The sequence below is a fragment of the Pleurodeles waltl genome, chromosome 3_1 (assembly GCF_031143425.1).
Source record: "Pleurodeles waltl isolate 20211129_DDA chromosome 3_1, aPleWal1.hap1.20221129, whole genome shotgun sequence".
In the NCBI taxonomy this organism is placed as follows: Eukaryota; Metazoa; Chordata; class Amphibia; order Caudata; family Salamandridae; genus Pleurodeles; species Pleurodeles waltl.
The window spans coordinates 1162663079-1162688357 of NC_090440.1; the positions used below are offsets into that span (position 1 = coordinate 1162663079).

General features: G+C 44.3%; 1 protein-coding gene across 1 annotated transcript in view; it reads left to right on the forward strand.

Moving 5' to 3' along the window:
- Positions 1-25279, forward strand: part of LOC138285031 (otoancorin-like) — a 489250-nt gene that overhangs the window by 297431 nt on the left and 166540 nt on the right. The window contains exons 17-18 of the mRNA XM_069224460.1: positions 303-499; positions 22326-22419. Of these exons, the coding sequence (XP_069080561.1) occupies positions 303-499; positions 22326-22419 (291 nt within the window). The remainder of the gene's footprint in view (positions 1-302; positions 500-22325; positions 22420-25279) is intronic.

Genomic DNA, 25279 nt, shown 5'->3' on the forward strand with positions numbered 1-25279 from the left:
CCTCCACCTTCAAAGGCAGCCTTCATCTGCATGTATCACGCTATTCTGGGAGTCAGTGTTCTGGGGTACTGGACACAGTTGCTCAGGATCCATAGTGGGTCGGGTCCCAGGACAGCAGGAGCAAAAGGCCTCAACCCCCACAGTTGGGCTCATTAGCCCCTTTGGGCCCTGTGGCCCTCTGAAACAAGTTCTTAAAATTGTCCATGGGCTGCTATGGCTCCCTGATCTCTTAATGGCTTTCACGTCTATAATAACTCTTTCTTTCACATAAATTACATATTTATGTTTGTTTTCTCTTTCAGAACATTACCAATACCAACATGCTCACTGCAGACCAGGCCACTTCCTTAGGCAGCCTGGTCTGCACATTTGGTAGAGCAGAAATAACTGATCTGCCTAGCGCCATCTTTAATGAGATGCTTCCTCAGTTCATATCCTGCAGGAAGTTTGAGGAATCAGCTAAGGAAGCAATGAGACAGAAGATCCTAGCCACATCAAAGTAAGTGAAACTTTACCTCTCCCCCATCTGGAATCTGTGCTTATGTCTTTTACTGGAAATTTGAGGAATTTGGGCGGTAGGAGTGGACATTGAGAACATTTTCTTTGACTTCATATCTATGGTGTAAAACTAAGCAGTTAGACTGAAGTTCTTTAATTGAGCCCTTCAGTGTTCTGGAAAGGATTTAATTGGAAATGGTAGTTAGAATTACCAGACTTCTATCCATTGCTAATGTATTACCACTACATTACAAACTTGGCTTAAGTAGACTGGTAATCCATTTTTCTGTGAAATAAAAATTTGATTTTTCCCAAACAATGTGTATATATTTGCTTGGTGTCCAGATCGGAATCAGAGCCAGCCACTGGCTTTGTTGTAGCAGACACATGGACAAAAACAAATACGTTGGATAGAATAGTATTTAATATAAAGGATTACACTGACTGTGTACATACTAAAGGGTTTGGATTAAAATCATTGGTAGGCAGTGGATATTTAGAGAGTAAAATGAAGTTTAAAAACATTGGTGTTGATGGGACCTTGTAGAATCTTTGCACACCTCTGCCTGAGTCCATGTTATAAGGGTGGAAGCATTATTAAGGGAAGTAGTCATAAGACTTCTGCTTTGGTGTTGTTTTCTTTCTTGAAACCACCAAAGATTTATTGATTTTAAATTTAAGATAAAAAATATGGACCACTGAACGTCAAAATATTTAAAAGCCTATGAGTGCTCAGTGAAGAGAGATCATTCCAATAAGTCAATTTGTGCCAAAGACATGAGGGTTTCCTTCCACTTTGATATTTTCACTAACTCCTTGCCCAATCTCTCGCCTAGAAGCATTATCCTGATCAGTTCATTTTTCTACAGTCTCCTAGTAAACATTTTTTTGACCTCAGCTATAATCCCAGGTCCTTTTCAGAAGTCCAGAGGGCGCACCCTACTTCCCGAGCTTGCTGTTCAACCTCACAAGGTCTTTATTAAGAAACAGAGCAGTGTTTCAAATGTTGTAGACTTTCTGTCAACTGTAGGCACAAGGTTGCTTCTAATAACCATAAATTGCTCAAATATGTATCTACAATCATAGGAAGAGTAAGTTGTCCTAAGATGTTCCCTTAAGTTACCATCTGTTGTTATGAAGCTCCTTTTGCACAGTTTCCTCTTTTCCAACCACTCCCACCTTCAATTTCTGGGTGTTGGAACTCTTATTTTAAAATTATTTGTGAGTCAGCGCATCCTCAGTGTCCATGGCTTTCTTACACTGGTTTGCCCTTGTGCAGCATCCATGGACTCATCAGCTTCTACTGGATTATGTGGGTTTAGTCCATTTTCCAAACCAAAGGCTAATAAATGCTACCTTATTGAGGCCTTTGAATATGCTACTGTAACTTGGCAAGGAGAAACTGGGGGCTTGTGAATGGCCAGTCCAAAATATTGATAACTTGTCTGTATTATTGTAGACCTTCTTTGATTGTGTGGCACCTTTGGCTAACACAAGTACTCATACGTTTAAGTGATTTTCCCTATTCCTGACCCATTTCATTTCACATAGGGCAGACACCACATATACCTTAGATTGTACTCATAGGTCAAGGGCTCCTAATGTATTCCCACTGCCTGTGCACCAAACCAGACCTTTTACTTTGTCATTCTCAGGATTTCTTCATCCAGGTGCAGAAAGGACGTGTTCCATTAAAAGCTATGTGATTAAAAATTCCTTCCTGGTGCCTTTAAATATAACTTTGACATCCCAAACATGTTTTCCACGAGACCAGAATTGAAGAAAATTATTATGGAAGATAAATAGGCATGTGTAGGTAACTGTGCAGACATCAAGCCGTATTCATTTTCCATATAGGACTGACCGGTTTATTAAACTCCCTTCTTCTTTCATCATGAATAAGCAGTACAGCAAGTTATTCTAGGGTGAATGGTGAAATTAAACTGAAGGAAAGTGTAACCTCTCCTGGGACAATATCTATCATCTCTAACTATGCAGCACATCTCTGCCTGGCCTCCTAGCAAGAAGCTTTTGTTCCAATACCCTACCTTCTGGGGTTCTTTGAAGTCCTTGAGTTTAGATTATTTCTTCTACTCAACATTTGGCAGTTTTTGTGCCTAAATACCAAGGGGCATATTTATAGTCTGTTTGCACCGAATTAGCATCATTTTGTATTTACTCTAATTCGGTGCAAAACTAACTCCATATTTATACTTTGGTTCTAGACCTGTCTAGCACCAATTTTATGGAGTTAAAGTAATTTTTTGGACGTGGAAACCTACCTTGCCTTAATGAGATGCAAGGTAGGCGTTCCAGTGCATAAAATGACTCTATGGCCTTAACGACACTCCCACCCACACCAGAGGGCCAGGGGAGGATGGAGGACCCCATCCCAGGTAAGTACAGGTAAGTATTTTATTTTATTTTTTAAAGTGCCATTGGGGGCCCTGAAATGGACCCCCCTACATGACACTGGGTGCATTGGCCATGCCCAGGGGACCCTGGTCACCTGTGCTGGCCATTGGGGTGGTGGGCATGACTCCTGTCTTTTCTAGGACAGGAGTCATGTGGTATGGATGGTTTTGTGTCAGAAAATGACTCTAGGCAGGTTAGAGTCATTTTTCTTACTCTAACCTGCCTAACGTCATTTTTTGGTGCAAAAAACCCTTCTTACATACTGCCAGCCCAAACTGACTAAAGTCATTTTTTTCCCACTAGCCTACCCTTTGCACCTGCTTGCACCATTCCATAAATATGGTGCCTGGCTGGTGCACAGCAATGGTGCAAGACGCTGCGAAACTTTTTGATGCAAAACTGCAGTAGTGCAGTTTTGCACCAAAAAGTATAAATCAGGGCCCAAGTTACAATGGAGAGAGCACAGTCACTGTGGTCCTGGTTAGCAGGATCCCAGTGCACACAGTCTACACTTACTGACAACAGGCAAAAAGTGTGGGTAACCATGACAAAAAGAGGGTGCTTTCCTACACCCTCCCCAAATGAAGGACAATAAGGCTAACATTGTCCAGATGAGTCTTCATTGTCTAAGTGGACATAGCTGGAGAGTCCATCTGCATTGGAGTGGTTACTCTCAGGTCTATTTTCCACTGTATAGTCAATTCCCTGTAGGGATATGGACCACCTCAACAGTTTGGGATTTCCACCTTTCATCTGTTTTAAGAATGGAAGGGGCTTGTGGTCTGTCTGAAGAAGGAAGTGTCAGAAATGCATGGCCTCAGTTTCTTCAAAGCCCAAACCACAGCAAAGGCCTCCCTTTCTACGGCTGAAAATGCTTTTCCCTGGGGTCAACCTTTTGCTTATAAAAGCACTCTCTCTGAGCATTTTTTGCCATTGTGAACAGCTTCACCAAGATGTCGTCCAAGGCTCCCCAGTAATGACGAAGCCTACTGCCTTGTCCTGCTGCCCTCCACCTTATCTTGGACTTTTTGTCAAAATTTCTTCTAAGTCCAAAGGTAAGCCAAGACAAGTTCCAATCCACATTATGTATCCAAACCGTGCTCCACTGTAGTCAGCCCTAACTTTTGACTTTGCCCAGGTCTTGCATGACCAGATACCTGTGGTTCATGCTTTGATCTTTTACACACTAGGGCCCATATTTATACTTTTTGACGCAAACCAGCGCCGGCGCTGGTTTGTGTCAAAAATGTTACCGCCGGCTAACGCCATTCCTATGCGCCATGTGGGCGCCTTATTTAAGGAATGATGTTAGCCGGACTGGTCAGAGTAAAAAAAATGACTCAAACCAGGCAGCGCCGGCGGAGGGGAAATGGGGGTTGTGCGTCAAAAAAATGGTGCAAGTCAGGTTTGAGGCAAAAATCGTGCCTCAAACTGGACTTGCACCATTTTTTGACGCACAACCCCCATTGAAATGACTGCTGTCTTAGCAAAGACAGGAGTCATGCCCCCATGCCCAATGGCCATGCCCAGGGGACTTCTGTCCCCTGGGTATGGTCATTGGGCACAGTGGCATGTAAGGGGGCCCAAATTAGGTCCCCCATGTCACTTAAAAAAAAATATATATATACTTATCTCAACTTACCTGTACTTAGCTGGGATGGGTCTCCCCATCCATGGGTGTCCTCCAGGGGTGGGTGAGGGTGGCAGGGGGTGTCCCTGGGGGCAGAGAAGGGCACCCCTGGACCCCTTCCATGGTCAGAGACCATGGAAGTGAGCCCACATGTCCCTTAACGCCTGCCCTGACCCAGGCGTTAAAACACGGCACACATCAGGCTGTGCACAGTTTTTTAAGGCCCGCCCCCTCCTGTGTGTCAAAATGACATTGGAGTATAAATGAGGAGAACAGGCCTTAAAGTCATTTTTAGGGCGGGAACGCCTACCTTGCATGTCATTAACGCAAGGCAGTTTCCCGCATCCAAAAAATGACGCACACTGAGGAATTTTGACATCCACGGGCTCGGGCGTCAACATTTAAATATGGTGCATGGTTTGCGCTGAATGTGCATCAAAATATTTGACGCACATTCAGCGCAAACAGAGTAAAATATGCCCCTAGATTTTACTAAAAACTTTATAAAATCATAACTCCAGTTCTACTGAATGGATTTAGCGACTTTTGTGGTTCACCTTGACAAGGATTGTATTGTTACTTAAGAAGTGTTTTACCCTCCTCAACCAATACCCCAGTTTCCTAAATTTATGAGCAGAGGAATAACATGGTTGGGCAGCAAAGAAAGACTGGTCATATGGAAAACGAGGGAGAGGAGGTGAGGTGCCTACTTGTCATTTTTGTCTCCTAAAAGAAGACCTGCAGTGTGTTCTATTTTTATGTTGTACACACACTAGTCTTCTCCATAGGTGTCTTTGTGTAGACACTTTTGTGGAAAGCCAGGAACTCACTTATCAGTCTATAAATAGAAAAGAAAGCATTTCAAGTTAGGGATGGCAGTAGGTGTACTCGCATAAAATACCAAAAGGGCTTCGAGAGAGAATCCAGTTTGTGCTGTTACAGCAGCACAGATCAGTATACCCATGGCTGGACTCTATACTCAACATAAGTGGCAAGAAATACAAAGGCATGCTGCCCAGGTCTCACGCACAACCCACAGCTGAAGTCACAACAGCAACAGCACCTTTCGGAAGGGGTAGACCATCAACTCCGTAAACTATCCCCCACCCCAACTGACTCGCCTCCAAGAATGTCATGAAGGATCCTTCAATTAGCCCTCTTGCCAAGCACCTTGCAACAGACACAAGAGCTCCTTTGCAAGCTGCACCACTCACACACAGTCTACAAGCTAACATAATGCGTTCCACCATTCTAACTTGCCCGCTACCCCCTCACTGTGTCACTTCATATGCATTTTAGCCAAAATTTTTTATTTATCCTCTGATTTTATTTTTATTCCACAACATTTTCTTCCTGTCAACAGATTAATATTCCCATTCTCAGTGCTCTGTGTAAGATTTTGCCGAAAATGAAGAAAACATTTGCCATTTTGCATAAAGATCTCATACTATTCCAAACACTAAAACAGATAAAGCATATATTCTGATTTCATTAATTAGCAGACCTTGGTAAATATTAAGATCGATATGTGATTGCACACATCTATTTATTTAAGGTTTAATACAGTGCTCCTGATAGAGCGGAACGTGGTAACAATTTACCTGTGTTCGGACGCTCTTTAGGCCGATGAATCTTTTGACTAAGTGGGAACTCTCTGTACTCTTATATCGATCAGTCGCATCAAATCAATAATCAATAACGAACATAAGCAACCCCTTGAACAACATAACACTTAACAATTAATCCAGAATACATTTCGGCGAACCCTGACCTTTCAGCCAGGAATAACCACACCAGTTTATTGCAAAGTTAGTGAATTTATTTCCCTATATTAACAAAGCTAGCACGATATAAATGTGTCTCAACACCAAATGATAAACATAAATGAACATTAATAGCTGTCCATATCGTCGAAACAAGTGTAATCTATGTAGCATTTGAATCACAAGGCATTCGATAATGGCAATGCAAAACACTAATACGATAATCTGTAATGAACTAATTGCGTACATTTAATCAGCATAACAAGATCTCAAATTGCATCGTGCGACATATGGAATCCTCGTCTAACCTCAAATTAGCATCAGCATGTGGGACTTCATGCAAAAACAATTTAGCAACATAAATTTAGAAAACTCCTAGCTAGGGTCCTTATCAAAATCAGCAGTTGGTTACCTAAAAGAAACACAATGCAATTTTACAATTTCCTTTCATAATTACCAATTCCGATCAGCAATCAATGAAGTCTTCGTCTCACAGGTACCGTTTCTCGATCAGCCTGGGACGGGACAAAGGGGCAGGGTGGACGGGGCAATTGCCTCACGGCGGCAAGGTAAAACTACTACTTCATGCAAAGGGACAAATCAAAGTTAAAGTCTCTAGGGCAAGAATTGTCAAAGTCTCTTTCTCTCGACTAGAAAAACCATCAAAGTCTCTCAAAATGGCATCGCAGCAAAATGGGCCATAGTAGCTACGAAGTCTACAAAATGGCGGGATGTCCGATGATAGAGAGAGCTTTCCTCTCGTGCACCTGGGTTTTATAGATAACAGTTCAAGTCCAGTAGGGTCTCCATTGGAGGGTTCATAGGTTAGCTTCAAATTGACCAATCAAAAACGACAGTTCTCAAGCTTTTACTTAAGCATACATTATCCTTGGAGATGGGTACGCAAATTGCAACATTGTCTCTCGATTAGCTTACTCTCAGAGCCTCCATTGTCCGCACCTGCAAGTCGACCTTGAATTAAAGAGAAAATATGCCATGCTGGCACTAACTTTAAGATAAGCATGTGAACAGGTTCTGTGGAAAAGTACAGCTTCAAGCAGAAATACACGTTTAATAGCACATTGGAAAAATACGAACAGCTAAACCGTGAGACCAGGCCACTAGGCCAAAGCCTCCGCTAAAGTAATGCTAAGCTAAAACATTTCAAACAAGCAAATCGTAGCACACGTTTATGATTATGTCGGATTAGTGCAATTCTAATACACCACGTCATATAAAGCACGCGTATAAATGATGGCAAACTACTCTGAGGGCACATTTTGTCCCCGTACAATCTTTATTAGTTCGGTTAATGTCACACATGATTATTTCAGCACTACGTTTATGCGTTAATAAATCAAAACCTTCATTTTCTGCTTCATCAATCCCTCCTCTGATGACTACTTGTCATCACACAAATTTAGCCCACAAATTTTATCCCATTAAAATTCTGTCAGCTCCCTTTTCCTTTTAGTACCCCTAGTTTGCGCTTTATATTCTTCTGCCATTCTTTTCATAATTTTCTCCTCCTTTCTTCTTTTAATTCTTTCCATAATCATTATTATTCCCCTTTTTATTCCCCAAATTCCAAATACACAAATTATCACTATTAATATCCCTTCTATTATTTTCAATAATATTCCATTCCAAATTCCCCCAATCCAATGTCCCACTGAAGCAAGTCCCTTTCCAACCTTCTCCCACACTCCTGGTTCTTTCAGTTCTTTCAAATCTGCACTTTCTTTTGTTAGATTAGCAAGCATAGTTTTAATCTTCACACTATTATCAGGTATATAGGTGCAGCAGTGACGTGCACCAATCATTTTGCAAACGCCTCCATCCTTTGCTAAAAGAATGTCTAAAGCAAGCCTATTTTGAAGAGTCATAGCTCTTTCCGCTGCAAGTTCAGCATCTATCAGGATTATAGCACCTGAAAACTTTGTCAACATGTTATCCACTATAGTAGACAACTTTCGTATCTTGATAGAATTCAACACAACTCCTAATGAAGGAATCATGGCTCCAAATATATCACCTACCACAGCAGCTGCGGTCTCTCTTTTCTGGATACGATGGGATCCAGGTGTCTTTTGAATCATCGATATGTCATCCAGTTGATAAACCTTTGGAAACACTATACCCAAATAACATCTTCCCCACCACCCCTTTGGAAGACGATAATAGGCATTATGCCCACAAATGTAATACACCCCTGGAATGACAGGGTCAAGTCCGTCCATCATGAATGTCCATTTGGCCTTAAAGATAAACGTATGTTTGCATTCACTCGCTCCTACAAAAATATTGTCATAATAAGATTCTCCTCGATAAATACAAAACTTCCCTACATGCCAAGCATCTAAAGCAATTTTCCCTTGTGTCTTTATAGCAGCAAAATCATAATTATCTACTGAAGTCCTCTTATGTAGCTCTTTTTCTAATTTCGCTTTCATTTGAGCCCTTCTATCATCTGTGCGATCTAAAAAGCTTATTTCTACAGCAGAGACTGAGCAAGTAAGGTTCTCCCTATGAGCATGAGCCGTTTCAAAAGGTTGCATTGGCTCGAAAAATTCCCCCATAATTTTATAATCCCAATATTTTGCAGTCTGGCTTAGCTGCGCTATTATAGGAACATAAGCAAATGTAACATCATAATTCGAGTAAAAATACTGTATGTTAGTTTGACCATAAAACCTAGACATTACTATACTACATGTAATCCCGTATGTAAGAGGCATGTGGTGATAAGTCACCCCTTCCTTTACTGATGTCGGTATCTGGGTACACACATAACAATCTTTCGCATCCATAGTCTCAACATACTCTGTTAATAAGCGATAGAAAACGTTATACGAAAGCTCTTTCTTATCGTGCAAGAGCCTCTCATCCAGTGCTAGTCTTTTCAATGGTGTTAGTTCAGTGATAGTAACAGGAGCAATAGTAGAAGCAGCAATAGTCTCATTCTCACCCTTTCCATGCATTCCAAACACAATTGCCATTATTATTAGTACACATGTTAGTACCAAGCCTATACACACGTATTTACAATATTTCTTTCTATTGGTTTGCGTCATGATCTGTATAGAATCAGAGAGCTAGAAGCACTTATAAATGAAACTACTTAGCAATTCAGTTACAAAGCTGAACGAGCACAATGTTCACACCGTCTTCTTCAAAAGGTCAGTCACTTATCGGTTAGCAGCATTTGTCTCAATTCTGTTTAGCAATGTCTCAACTTGTTGTTTGTCTCACGTTAGATTGCAGCAAGCAATATCATTTACTACCGTTTCAATCAACAGAGTCTATGAAACTTTTCTTTTCTATTGGTATCTCTTCTTCTTCTTCGTTCTCGATGCTTAGAGATACAAACTCATCAGTCCAATCATCATTTACTGCATATGCCCATTCAGGACCGGAATACCTCCTGTTTGGTATCCTTTTCCTTTTCAATTTTGCTTCTCTTTTCGATTCTGCTTCGCTGGCACTCTCCTCCTTCGCCAAGTCTTTTTCTTCACTTGCTGATTGTTCCACGACTTTCACTTCCTTTCTTTTCTCTTTCACTTTTGGCCTTCCTCCCTCGTTCAAACCTTCTTTACCCTTTTCTTTTATCGGTGAGATACTTAGTCTTCTTTTTGCACCGTGTCCATTTGATGGACCTGCGATCTTTTCTGTAGAGGTTTGAGCTCTTTCGTTCTGCTCTTCTTTGTCCCCACCTTCAGGGGAATCAGTCACGTTTTCTTTTTCTTTTTCTGTATCGTCTGTTTCTGGGAAAGCCCCCTTCTGCTCAGGCTCTCCTGCCTTTTCACCTTTTTCGAGCCCTTCGTCACCGTTACTTTCTTCTGGCTCTGTATCACTTTCAGCTGCTTCAGGTTCTTTGTCACCTTCAGCTGCTTCAGGCTTTTTGCTACCCTCAGCTGCTTCAGGCTCTTTGTCACCTGCAGCTTCTTCGTCGCTGTCTGAACTTTCTCCTTGGTCTTCCCCAAGCGAGTCAGACTCTTCGCCCTCCAATAATATTTCTTTCTCTCCTGCTTCTGCTTGTTCGCTTTCAGTTCGCTTCTGTTCTTTCTCAGCACTCGGCACCGTTTTATCAGGCACTGGCAATTTCAGCGCTTCAACTTCCTCATCTGTGGGACACAGCACCTTCTTTGTATGACTGGCGTGAATCCAGTTGGGAACCCCCGCGCACTTCACAGCGGTAGTTGTCGTCAGGATCACTTGGAAAGGGCCTTTCCAACGGGGTTCCAGACACGATTTTCTCACGTGCTTCTTTATCACGACCCAGTCACCTGCTTTCAGTGCGTGTCCTGGACCTTGGATCGGAGGCAAGGTGGTCGCTTCCACCTGGTGAGAGAAAGAGCGAACCACGTCAGCCAGTCCTTTGCAGTAGTCTAACACCATATCATCTGTAATATTCAAAAGCATGTTTGCGGGAACTGCAGGAAGTCTCATAGCCCTGCCCATGAGAATTTCGTGCGGAGACAGTCCAGTTTTTCTATCAGGAGTGTTTCTCATTGACATTAGCACTAAGGGCAATGCATCAGGCCATTTCAAATTTGTCGATGCACATATTTTTGCCATTCTCGATTTCAGCGTACCATTCATCTGCTCCACCAGTCCTGATGCCTCAGGGCGATAGCTACAGTGCAGCTTTTGCTCAATGTTCAGTGCTTCGCAGAGTAACTTTATCACCTCGTTATTGAAGTGACTTCCCCTATCTGATTCTAAAGAGATCGGGAATCCGAAACGCGGTATTAACTCCCTCAATAATAGCTTGGCAACTGTAAGGCTGTCGTTTCTACGTGTGGGGTATGCCTCGATCCAATGACTAAAAATACACACAATCACCAACACATATCTTAAACCTCCATGCACAGGCATCTCAATGAAGTCCATCTGCATACGACTAAAGGGACCGCTTGCCCTACCAATGTGACTCGCGTTCACAACTGTTCCCTTTCATGGGTTCATCTGCTGGCAAGTGACACATCGATGGCAAACTGCTTCTGCAGCTTGACGAAATCTGGGGTTAAACCAATCAGTTTTGAACAATCTTATCATGGCATCTCTCCCTAGATGAGCTTGCCCATGATAGAACCGCGCAAGCTGTGATAAGAGACTATTTGGCAAAACAAATTTTCCCTCATGTGAAACCCATAACTCGTCTTGTCTCTTTATACATTGTGATTTGATCCAGGAATCTCTTTCATCCTCTCTGACATTATTCTGTAGTGCTTTTAGTTCTTCTATTGTATCTACGACCTTCAAGGCAAATGCTTCAGCTGGTTCGAGTTCTGGTTCACTTATTGTATTCCAATCATCCCTTAGCAATATACAGTTCAAAGCACAAAATCTTGCGACTTGATCTGCATATGCATTTCCCAGAGACACATAGGCCCTCATTCTGACCTTGGCGGGCGGCGGAGGCCGCCCGCCAAAGTCCCGCCGTCAGGTTACCGTTCCGCGGTCGAAAGACCGCGGCGGTAATTCTGACATTCCCGCTGGGCTGGCGGGCGGCCGCCTTCAGGCCGCCCGCCAGCCCAGCGGGAAAGAGGCTTCCACGATGAAGCCGGCTCGGAATCGAGCCGGCGGAGTGAAAGCTGTGCAACGGGTGCAGTTGCACCCGTCGCGTATTTCACTGTCTGCGCAGCAGACAGTGAAATACTTGTAGGGGCCCTCTTACGGGGGCCCCTGCAGTGCCCATGCCAGTGGCATGGGCACTGCAGGGGCCCCCAGGGGCCCCGCGACCCCCCCTACCGCCATCCGGTTCCCGGCGGTCGGACCGCCGGGATCTGGATGGCGGTAGGGGGGGTCGGAATCCCCTCGGCGGCGCAGCAAGCTGCGCCGCCTTGGAGAATTCAATGGGGCGGCGGGACACTGGCGGGAGACCGCCAGTGTTGCCGGTCCGACCGCGGCTTTACCGCCGCGGTCGGAATCCCCATTGGAGCACCGCCGGCCTGTCGGCGGTGCTCCCGCGGTCCTCCGCCCTGGCGGTCTTTGACCGCCAGGGTCAGAATGACCGCCATAGTCCTGACCTTTCGTGTGAGCACTGCACTTTACCACTGCAACCTCAGCTGGCACTTGAATGGCATGTAACAATTCCCTTATTCTTTCCCCATTTTTCACTGGGGATCCTGAAGAAGTCAGGAAACCCCTCTGTGACCACAGTTGTCCAAAGTCATGCACAATCCCAAACCCATATTGACTATCAGTGTAAATGGTGACTTTCATCAATGCAGACAATTGACATGCTCTAGTAAGGGCTACAAGTTCTGCTACTTGTTCAGAATAGACTCCTTGGAGCCATCCCGCTTCCAAGACCCCTGTTACAGTACATACAGCATATCCTGCTTTCAAAATTCCCATCCCATCTCTTAGACATGAACCATCAACAAAAAGAATTTGGTCATTTTCATCAAGTTTTGTATCCTTGATGTCCGGTCGGGGTTTTGTGCAAAATTCAGTCACCTGAAGGCAGTCATGCTCGACGTCTTCAGCGTTCTCAATTTCAGCATTTTCTCCAGGAAGCAAGGTAGCTGGATTCAACGTGGTGCACCTTTTCAGCTGCACATTCGGTGAGTCCAGAATAATCGTTTCATCCCTTGTGAGTCTTGCTCCAGTCATGTGCTGCGTTCGGGAGCGGGTCAAAAGAGTCTCAACTGAGTGAGGGACCATGACTGTTACTGGGTGTCCCATCACTATTCCTTCACTCTGAGTGAGGCTGATACCAACTGCTGCTACGGCGCGCAAACACCCTGGGAGTGCTGCTGCAACCGGATCCAGAGTAGCTGAAAAATACGCTACTGGTCTGTTTACGCCACCATGGGCTTGAGTCAAGACAGACAAAGAACATGCATCACGTTCATGGCAAAACAATGTGAAAGGCTTTGTGTAATCAGGCATACCTAAAGCTGGAGCCCTACACATGCATTCTTTCAATTCAACAAAAGCATCCATCTCATCCCCTTTCAGTTCGATCTGATCCAAGGCATCCTTCTGGGTCAATTTCAGCAAAGGCTTCGCTAGAGTCGAGAAGTTGGGAATCCACTGGCGACAATATCCCACCATTCCCAAAAACTTCCTCACCTCCTTCCTTGTCTTTGGTGGACTCATTTGAAGTACACTTGTAATTCTTTCCTTCATTATTCTCCGTGACCCTTTCTCTATTTGGTGACCCAAGTATTTCACTTTCTTCTGACAGAACTGCAGTTTGGAAGGAGACACCTTGTGTCCATTCCCTCCCAAATGGTTCAACAGAGCAATGGTATCGGCTGTGCAGCCACTTTCTGTCTTTGAGGCAACTAGTAAGTCATCAATGTACTGTACTAGGGTTGACTCGAATGGCAATTCTAACTCTTCCAAATCTTTCTTTAGAACTTGATTGAATATCGACGGTGACTCAGAAAACCCCTGAGGAATTCGACACCAACTGTACACTCTGTCTAGGAATTTGAAACAAAAGAGGAATTGGCTGTCCTCATGAAGAGGCACAGAAAAGAATGCTTGTGACAAATCGATGACTGAAAACCATTCAGCATCGCAAGGGATCTGAAACATTATCACAGCTGGATTCGGTACCACAGGACAGCACTTTATTATGATGTCATTTATTTTCCTCAAATCCTGCACGAGTCGGACTTTCCCACTTGGCTTTATTAGTCCCATTATCGGTGAATTACATGGGCTGCTTAATACTTCTTTCAGTACTCCCTGCTTTACGAATTCGTCAATAAGTTGGGCAACTTTCATGAGGGTATCTTGTGGCATGTGGTATTGTGGGGTCTGGGGAAAGATCGCATTGGGCTTTACCATCACTTTTACTGGTTCCACTCCTTTCATCAATCCCACCTCTTTCCCTGTCATGTCCCACACTTCCTTTCCGACTTTTTCCCGTAATTCTGCTGGGATATCTTCTTCAGTTATCATCGGGAAAAGACAAATCAGAGGATACTCTTCGTCGACTGTTTCCATCTCATCCCCTTCTACACTGTCCTCTTCTTCCCCATCATTGCTCGTCTGTATTGTTATTCCTTCGTTTGAACACATTATCGAGCAACCCAATTTACACAATAGGTCTCTTCCTAACAGTGCTATCGGGCTTGAGTCACACACCACAAACTGATGTACCCCTTGATAGTTACCAATGCTGACTGGTACCAGATCTGTAATTGGGTTCATCAGATGTCTGTTTGCTACTCCCACCACTTGAACCGTCCTCCCTGAGAGTGGCAAATTTGGTACTTCACTGCTCTTAACAGTTGAACGTGTGGCTCCCGTGTCAACCAAGAATGAGACACGATGACCCATTACTCTTCCTTCTACGTACGGACCCCGTTGATCAACTTCCAAGGATGCCGCAAGCACACAATCTCCTTCCTCTTCTGAGCTTTCACTCTCCCATAAATTGTTTATTCCACTCTCACTATGTAATGGGAACTGTTGTACTGTGCCATTTGTACTCATTACCTGACCCGTTACCTGTGGAGGAACCATCACTTGCTGCTGACTCATTGGTGCCAAAGGTATTTGCATTTGCTGATTAGGTACCATAGGTAACTGCTGTTGCATCGGCTGCATCTGCGTCATCTGCATACGGGGCATCTGCATCTGCTGCGGCTGCATAGGTTGTAATCCCTGCAATTGATTTATGGTCTGAAAATTTGGGTTTGGACCTCTCATTTTCGGTCCTCTCATTGTCTGAAATGCATTGACATCATTGTTTTGCTGACCAACACCTACACCTGCACCTGCACCTTCCTGCACCACCATCGGACACTCGCGTTTCCAATGACCTACGTTTCCGCACGCGTGACACGGCATCACCTTCTTCATTGCCTGCACACCCGTCACAACAGTGTTCAAATCCGGACCATTATTCACAAAACCTCCTCTGCCTCTGCCTCTGGCCTGTGGTTGAAACGCTATGTTTCCTTGCAACTGCGGCTGCGGTTGCTGAAACGCCATGTTTCCCTGCAACTGCGGCTGCGGTTGCGGCATCTGCTGTTGGAACCCTTGCATCCCTGGCAACCCTTGCAGTCCTTGCAGACCTTGCAAGCCTGTCTGAGCCGCCTTAAGCTGCATCATCATCACCTTCTTTTTCAGCTTTTTCTGTTTCACTTCAATTTTGTCGCTACAGTATTTCGCATAAGTCAAGACCTCATCAATCGGTTTCGACTGCCAGCAAATCAAATGCGATTTTATCATCTGACTTATCTCTGGTCTCAGCCCTTCCACAAATCTGAACACAAAATGAAGCATATCTTTCGCCTCGATTGCTTCCGTGCCACTGTAATTCTTGAACGCCTTCAACAACCTCTCATAGTAACTATGAATCGATTCTTTAGCCTCTTGGGCAGTTCGATCAATCTTCTGCCAATCCACATTTTTCGCGGCAACCTTCGTCTTCAAATGCTCAATCACTTTATAGTACAGACACATCACCATAGGTGATGGTGCACCCGTCTCTCTGTCTCTCTCTGGTTCACTTGTCGGCCAACCTACAGCTCTTTTGCAATCCTCCCACAAATCTGCCGGAACCACAATCTCGAATAGAGTGTTCAGGTCTTCCCAGAGACATTTCGCAAGCTTCACAAACCTATCAGTCTGTTGATACCATTCAATCGGCTTCTCTCTTAGTTTGGGAAAATCATTCGTAAAAGGCTGAATGTCGCTTCTGTGCCATGGTACATGTACTAATTTTCCCCCTGCTGTCTCCCTCATTGGTAACATGGTCACTGTCTCGCTGCTCTGCGGTCTTTTCTCACTGTGTTCTGTAGCACTGTCCCTCCTCTTATCCTTCCTCTTTACCCATCTGCTTTCCCACTTGTCTAAGCACCTCCACACTTGTGCACTCTGCAACAATTCTCTAAGGTGTGCCTTCATGCCTGCTGATCTCATGTGTTCAAAATCTGTGGTCCCAAAATCCAACCTATAGCTCCTGCTCAAGTGTTTCGTCTTGCCTATGTCAATCCCGTTCCTGTCTGCTACTTCCTGCAAACTTTTATGTACCTTGTTTACTTCTTTCGTGATCTTTGGACATAGATACCTCAACTCCTCTTCCGTGTAGGACTCTAACCTGTTCACACCCATATTCCCTTCCACCAATTCTTGTGCTTCCATGTTCAGCCTCATCCTGTTCAAGTAATCTTCTCCTTTCCCACTGTCTGAACTTTGTGTGGAATTTAGACTGTTGAACCACTGTGTCAGCTGTTGCGCATTTACCCCCATCAGTGTAGCACTCACATCGATTGCCATCGATGGTTGCGGCAACTTTTCAGTATTCGATGTTAAAGGTATTATCAGTGGAGGACTTGACCTCACCAGTGTAGACTGAGCACATATGGGACTAAACTCCATCAGGGACCCAGACCCAGTTGGCTGAGCCACTATCGGAGTTATCCCTGGAGTGTTTTCTATGCACCTTCTTTCTGTCCCATTCTGCAGCATTGATCCCTGACTGTTTAGACCCGAATTAGGCTGACTATACAAAGGTACCACTGGACCTACGGTAATGGGCAGTGATATTGCATCTGGCTTCTGTCCATTTCCCATATTCTGAGGCATGTTCATCCCCATATTCTGGGTCATCATTGCCGGCATGCCCATCTGGCTCCCCGTCATTTGAGCATGAGCGTTTCCTCCCTGCATCTGCTTTTGAGGCATCATAAACTGAGTTGATTCAGCTTGTGCCATTGTTGGGTTGTAACCATGCTGTACTCCCCTTACGTTTGGATCTAGAATCATTCCTGCACTGTTATCACTGTTGTAGTACCCTGGCATCTGCGGTTGATAATTTTCTACTGGTTTCAACACGGGCACATCTGGATATATTCTCCTAACCTGCGGTATCTGCGGGGTGAACAGTAAACTCGGGTCCTTAGATCCCGATGGTGCTCCTGGACTCTGCGTTTCACTGTTCTGTACCGATGCCGGAGGGGCAGAACTGGTACTTGGACCTTGTCCATCCCCCGCATAAGGTGGTGGACGGTCGTTCAGCAATTTCATTATCAACTCCTCATCCTCTAACTCCTCTTCTCTTCTCAACTTTTCCTCGTCCTCTCTATTCTTGGAACACTTCCTGTCTGTCTTACAGGTGTCTTTCTTACCTGTCTCTTCTCCCTCCTTAGTAATTGCTGGGAACAATTTTATTCCCTGCAATACATCTGACCTCCACACCTTCTGCGCATTATCCCACCTAGCATCCGCTAGTGTCTTTTCTACTTTCCTCATCCTTGTTTCAAACTTATTCTTCTGTTGCTGTCTAGCCATGAGTTCCCATATTGCTAGAGCCTCAAACTGTGCTGGCCTTGGGGGCACCTTCATGTCGTACATCGTGAATCTCAGATTCTCTAGGATCCTTATATTGAATGTCCCATGTATCGGGAATGCTACGCTCCCATGTTTCTCTGTCCACTTGTGCCATTGCTTTAGCCAAAGGCACGGAGCTACCCCTTTTTCCTCCATTACAATGTAAGCTGGTGTACCCTCGGGCGGCGTCTCCTCTCCTACACTCGCTTTAATGTAAGACTCCCCCTTCATCGCGCTCCTGAATGCTTTAAGGAATTTCATTTTCTCGTCTTTTATTTCCCAAAGTTTATAATCAATAGATCACCTTTTATTCCACAAAATTTGTTATCAATGGGTGACTTTAATTCCCGGAATACTCTTCACTTGCCTTTCCCCTTCCAATCGAGTCCCACGGACTGCGTCCAATCCGTGCGCGACCCTTCTCTCCAACCAACCTATCCCAGCGCGGCTCTTAGTGACGTCACACTCACACACACTGCGGCTGACAAAGCCTCGCGGCTAGTCCTCCTTCACTCAGCTCCTCTCTTAACAACTTCTTGCATGTATCGCGAGCTACCAAAAACTAAAACAGATCTGTCGGTTTACTACAGGAAGGGTAACATAATCGCTTCAGGACCTTAGGGACTTTTCACTAGCCTCGGGACTTTTCACTAGCCTCTGGCCGCTATTCCGTCTTTCTCAGTCCCCACATTCGCAAGCAAATCTGACCCGCAGACCTACTCTCAACTTGTCAATGATCTGTTCTAGTGCACTTAGAATCTTGTCAAAGCCCGAAGTCGAAGTTTCTTTCGCTCCCTAACACACGTACCCACTCGTTGACCACGCCCGATCAACCTACTAAACCGCCCAGACCACAACATGGATCAACATACTCCGGAGTCTCTTGACCTCGCAGGGCCCGTCTCAACAACAACAACCACGTGGACCTTTTTTTTTTTATGCACAAAGCGCCAGACGCACATGAAGTTCGACGACTTCCCTACTCTCCCACTCGGAGCCGCACCTCCGATATCTCTATGAAGTTCGACGACTTTTCTACTTCTACACTCGGAGTCGCACCTCCGCTATCCTTAAAAGAAAATCCTTGCAGCCTTTTCACACACCCTGCGGCAATAAGCTGTGCAAGCGCAAAACCCTAACTTCACTCATACCATCACTAGTACTGCCAATGCTGTTTCTACATCTCCTTTCTCTCCATTCGCAAGCTTCGAGATCCCGGGAAAGTCACGGTGGACCTAGCCCATCATCATTCTGTCAATCTGTTTTACACAAGAAAAAATCTAATTCAACTTCTCGAGTGGGGTCTCAAAAATGCGTAACCGCTAATCCAACACCATGTACTCTACTAGTACAGGGTCCCAAAAGACGAAACCGTCCTCTGCTACCATCTACTGATAGAGCGGAACGTGGTAACAATTTACCTGTGTTCTGACGCTCTTTAGGCCGATGAATCTTTTGACTAAGTGGGAACTCTCTGTACTCTTATATCGATCAGTCGCATCAAATCAATAATCAATAACGAACATAAGCAACCCCTTGAACAACATAACACTTAACAATTAATCCAGAATACATTTCGGCGAACCCTGACCTTTCAGCCAGGAATAACCACACCAGTTTATTGCAAAGTTAGTGAATTTATTTCCCTATATTAACAAAGCTAGCACGATATAAATGTGTCTCAACACCAAATGATAAACATAAATGAACATTAATAGCTGTCCATATCGTCGAAACAAGTGTAATCTATGTAGCATTTGAATCACAAGGCATTCGATAATGGCAATGCAAAGCACTAATACGATAATCTGTAATGAACTAATTGCGTACATTTAGTCAGCATAACAAGATCTCAAATTGCATCGTGCGACATATGGAATCCTCGTCTAACCTCAAATTAGCATCAGCATGTGGGACTTCATGCAAAAACAATTTAGCAACATAAATTTAGAAAACTCCAAGCTAGGGTCCTTATCAAAATCAGCAGTTGGTTACCTAAAAGAAACACAATGCAATTTTACAATTTCCTTTCATAATTACCAATTCCGATCAGCAATCAATGAAGTCTTCGTCTCACAGGTACCGTTTCTCGATCAGCCTGGGACGGGACAAAGGGGCAGGGTGGACGGGGCAATTGCCTCACGGCGGCAAGGTAAAACTACTACTTCATGCAAAGGGACAAATCAAAGTTAAAGTCTCTAGGGCAAGAATCGTCAAAGTCTCTTTCTCTCGACTAGAGAAAGCATCAAAGTCTCTCAAAATGGCATCGCAGCAAAATGGGCCATAGTAGCTACGAAGTCTACAAAATGGCGGGATGTCCGATGATAGAGAGAGCTTTCCTCTCGTGCACCTGGGTTTTATAGACAACAGTTCAAGTCCAGTAGGGTCTCCATTGGAGGGTTCATAGGTTAGCTTCAAATTGACCAATCAAAAACGACAGTTCTCAAGCTTTTACTTAAGCATACATTATCCTTGGAGATGGGTACGCAAATTGCAACATTGTCTCTCGATTAGCTTACTCTCAGAGCCTCCATTGTCCGCACCTGCAAGTCGACCTTGAATTAAAGAGAAAATATGCCATGCTGGCACTAACTTTAAGATAAGCATGTGAACAGTTTCTGTGGAAAAGTACAGCTTCAAGCAGAAATACACGTTTAATAGCACATTGGAAAAATACGAACAGCTAAACCGTGAGACCAGGCCACTAGGCCAAAGCCTCCGCTAAAGTAATGCTAAGCTAAAACATTTCAAACAAGCAAATCGTAGCACACGTTTATGATTATGTCGGATTAGTGCAATTCTAATACACCACGTCATATAAAGCACGCGTATAAATGATGGCAAACTACTCTGAGGGCACATTTTGTCCCCGTACAATCTTTATTAGTTCGGTTAATGTCACACATGATTATTTCAGCACTACGTTTATGCGTTAATAAATCAAAACCTTCATTTTCTGCTTCATCACTCCTATACCAGGGGTGGCTCCTCCATAGGGGCGGAGGAGCATCGCCCTCCCACCAGCAGCGGCAGCTGCAAACCTTTTCCCAAAAAACTACCATAAACCGTGATCGTTTTTTGGGAAAAGAGGCGGGGCCACGGGGGTAACGTGCACAGAGGGGGAGTGCCCAGTACTCTCCCTCAGAGCGCATGTGTGTTTGGCCGGCCCTTTTGGGCTGGCCAAACTCACTTGCGCACAGGACTCTCTCCTGGAGAGAGCCTGCACAGGCTCCCAGTCTACCTGGGAGCACCCTGGCTAGGTGCTCCCAGCCATAGCATCAGGATTGGCACAGGGCAGGCTGGGAGCCTGTGCCTGCAGCAGAAGACAGAGGAGGCAGAGGAGCGGTGCGGCGCGGGAGCTCTGGTAAGTGTTTTCTGTTTTTTCAATTTTATTATTTTGTATTTAATTCTCCCCCCCACCCGCTCGCCGCCTAGCCCCTTTAAATTTGCGCGAGCTGTGACTGTCCTATACTCAAGGCGAGTGCAAGTGTGATTCACATAATAACAAAAAAGATGAAGCAGCAAAGTGGTTACCCAGGGATAAGGAAAGAGATTAAGCAGCGAGAACATTGGAAAAAAAATGGATAGCTTAAATGTTTTCACATGTGAATTAGCAGCACAATGCCATATAACGGTTGGTGAGGGATGGCTTTCAAAAAGAATATAATTTAGTTTGCATTTGGTTTTTAAACTGAAAGAAATCATGTACACGCCTAAAGGCTCCAGGAAGATGAGAAATTTTGCCTTATGTATAAAAAGCTCATAAGGGAAGTTGCAGAGGAAGCTACACATGACTCAGTCTAGGTGCCTTAATATCAAGTGATTGTTTATGTGCAGGAACATAAGCAATCATTTCTGGTGTTTTGCTTTTTATCTGTGTGCAACAGAATGCAGCATGCATAGAAAAAGTAAAAAAAACGAGGAGGAATAAATGTATTCCTCCTCGTTGCGCCCTGCTAACGCCACCCCTGGGGATGGCGTTAGATTTTGGCGCTGCCTCAGGTTTACGAATTATCATAAATTTGAGACAGCGTCAAAATGCAATGGGTGTTGCTGAGGCACAGTGCTGCGTGGGAAGGGGCCATATTTACAAGGTGGTATTAAGCCTTAAAAAGTGGCTTCACACCACCTTGTAAATACATCGCTGGGCTTAGTGCCACAGCAGCGTCACAAAAATTGACGCTCCATTGGGGGCCTGGGCCTATAAATACGGCCCTTGGTGTTCTACCATTAAGATCTTAATTAAGGAGTTCCAAACTCATGGCCCCTGCACTCCTGGAGTTCTACGTCGATGATTTGGATGCTTGAAGGCTCATTGAGTGATCTGACTTAAGGTGGTCAGCCGAGATGAAATGCAGCACAGTGTTAAATTCTGCATGTGTCCACTTTTTAGATGGTGCAGAGTATTTCATAGTTGCTTCTGAACTCTACGCTGAACCGTGGAAGGCTTTTAGAGCTAGATTTATATGGTCACATTGTTCCTTGGCCACGCTTGCATACAACCATATGAATTATACGTGAACATGAAATGAAAGTGCAAAATCTACAGGGTTAGTCAAATTGTAAATGAAGCTGCAACCAATGTGTAAGAGTAGGAGAAGCATGGAACGGGACTTAATCATGCAAGAGTAGTAGGCTTTCGAGTAGAGATGTTTGAATTAGTAGTGTGTGACTACTTGTTGCATATTTCAAAGTACGCAATATTCTTTTCACAGCGCTACTTCGGCTTGGACTAAGGAGACACTAGTGAAGCTGGGCATCTTGGCTAGTGTGCTGAAGAAAGACGATTTGGCCACCATTCCAAACACGGTAAGGTCTGTGGCTAACCCCATGATCGTCTTAAAGTGCAGGGTCGGATCCCCTGAGCTCAGTAGTGGTTGGTGGAATTTTCAGTTTTTCAAGGGATATTCTAGTCCATCAGGGATTGAAATGTAGGTTAGTAAACTGAGGCCCTGATGTATGCTTTTTTGTGCTGCATTTGTGTCATTTCTTTGACGCAAAAGTGGGCCAAACTTACAAAATACAATCATACTTTCAAGTTTGCACCGCTTTTGCGTAAAAAACTACACAAATGTGGCGCAAAAAAAAAGAATAAATCAGGGCCTGAACGACTTCTAAAGGTAACATTCGGGGAATTTATGCCCCAGTATTGATTTGGACCACATGATCCATGTACACCAAACTTACTTCCTTTGCCTCTCGCTAACGCTAAAGTTAGTCAGAGAAAATTAAATGCACATACATTTATTTTTGACAGTGAACAGTAGTGCTCTTTTCATGCATAGACAAGAGTTGAATATTTCACAATCATAATATTTCACCAATAAATAACAGATACTAAATTGTGAACACAGTCTCTAGGGTGTTTACACAAGCATATTAGAAAAACTGTCCACCAATGTTCTCCCGAACAATAAAATGCGGTGATCTCCTAGTGAAGAGGAATACGTCAGACATTGTTAAAGAAATGCCCACTCTGATGGGCAAGGTAATGAACTTCGAAGCTGAACTTAAGCTACACACTTTGGCCCAAATATAAGAAGGGCCTAGTGCCTACTAGCGCCAAATTAGCGTCATTGTTTTGATGCTAATATGGCGATAGTGTGGCAAAAACTCTGCGCCATATTTACAAAGTGGTGCAATGCTTGCATTGTGCAGTTTGTAAACTCTTGCACCACATTATGACTCTTCCAGGCATAATGGATGCATGGAGGGTGTTCCCCCATTAGGGAGACTGCAAAAATGGTGCAGAGGAGTCTATGAGATTCCACTGTGCCATTTTTTGCGGTATTTTTAACACCTACACGGAGCAGGCGTTAAAAGGAGGCACATTATTATTTATAATGGGCATCTATGTACTTTGCAGGATGGCCACAAAAAATAATCCTGCAAAGTACCACAATAGCGTAAAAAATGATGATGCTATTGTCCCTAACCTGCGCCATGGTGGCATTAGGGCAGCAAAGAGCGGCAAGAAAAGTGGCGCTTAATGACATGGAGCACCACTTTTCTTAAATCTGGGCCTTTGGGTTTGGGACAGTAACATTCTTCTAGGGGATGTGTTCAGGCTTATATGGCATCTAACCTAAAGGGGAAGAAAAGAACTTTGCATGTGCAAATAGGAGAGACATGTCTGAAAGATGAAGATCGGCAGTTAACAGATGGTTTCTTATATGGGGCAGTAGGGCACACTGCATTGCCAAGAGTAGGGTTCTCTTCATAGCAGTCACAGTAAAAAGGCAAATGCAGCAGATCTGTACTGCTGCGAAGTTCTGCCTCCTGGCACCGCACCCTATGCCCAAGTACACTATACTCCTGGTTGTAGAATGCCCACCATTGCCAGTGCTGGTTTGCGTAAATAATTTTACCGCTGGCTAATGCCATTCCAACACGCCAGGCGGGCCCCTTATTTATAGATTGACGTTAGCCGGCGCTGCGGGCTGGCCAGAGTAAAAAAATGTACCCTAACCAGGCAGCACCGACGTAGGGAAAAATGGGGGTTGTGCATCAAAAAATGGTGCAAGTCAGGTTAGAGTAAAAAATCATGGCTCTAAACGGACTTACGCCATTTTTTGATGCACAACCCTCATTGAAATGACTCCTGTCTTAGCAAAGACAGGAGTCATGCCCCCCTGCCCAATGGCATGAAGGGGGGCCCAAGTTAGGCCCCCCATGTCACTAATAAATAAATAAAATAAATACTTACCTCAACTTACCTGTACTTACCTGGGATGGGTCCCCCCATCCATGGGTGTCCCCCAGGGGTTGGTGGGGGTGGCAGGGGGTGTTCCTGGGGGCAGGGAATGGTACCTGTGTACTGCTTCCATGGTCAGAGACCATGGAAATGAGCCCAAAGGTCCCTTAACACCTGCCCTCACCCAGGCGTTACAAAACGGCGCACATCAGGCTGGGTGCCGTTCAAAATGACACAGGAGTATAAATAAGGCGCACAGGCCTTAAAGTCATTTTTTGGACAGGAACACCTACCTTGCATATCATTAACCCAAGGCGATTTCCTGCATCCAGAAAATGACGCACACAAAGGAAATTTGACATTCGCGGGGTCGGCGTCATAGTATAAATATGGTCTAAGTTTGCACCGAATTTGCATCAAACTTTTTGATGCAGATTCAGCGCAAACAGAGTATAAATATGCCTCCTAGTGCTTTACACATTTTCAGACCTAGCAGGCCTTTTAAATACCATTTAACTGTGGAGTCAGTGGCACAAGGGTACAGTGCCGCAGGTTGTTACTAAGGCCCTGATTTATACTTTTTTTCGCTGGATTAGCATAATTTTTTGATGCAAAAGCGGCTCAAACTTACACAATACAATTTTATTTTGTAAGTTTGCGCAGCTTTTGCATCAAAAAATGATGCTAATGCGGCAAACAAAAACTATAAATCAGTGCCTAAATGTCCCTGTAGAGACAATAGCAGAAAATGCAGTACCAGTGGTCATGTCTAGATGTCCTGCAGTAACACTGGAAACAGCTAAAAATCCCTGTACAACTAACTGAACTAGTAAAGCCTTGGGATCAATTACCCTTTTGAGTAAAGTGTAGTGCAGAACACATTTGCATTCCAAACTTGACTGTCAAAATCCTAAAACCAACAAAGCCCTTATAACACAATCATCTCTCAGCTACAGAAACAAAAATATCAGCTAA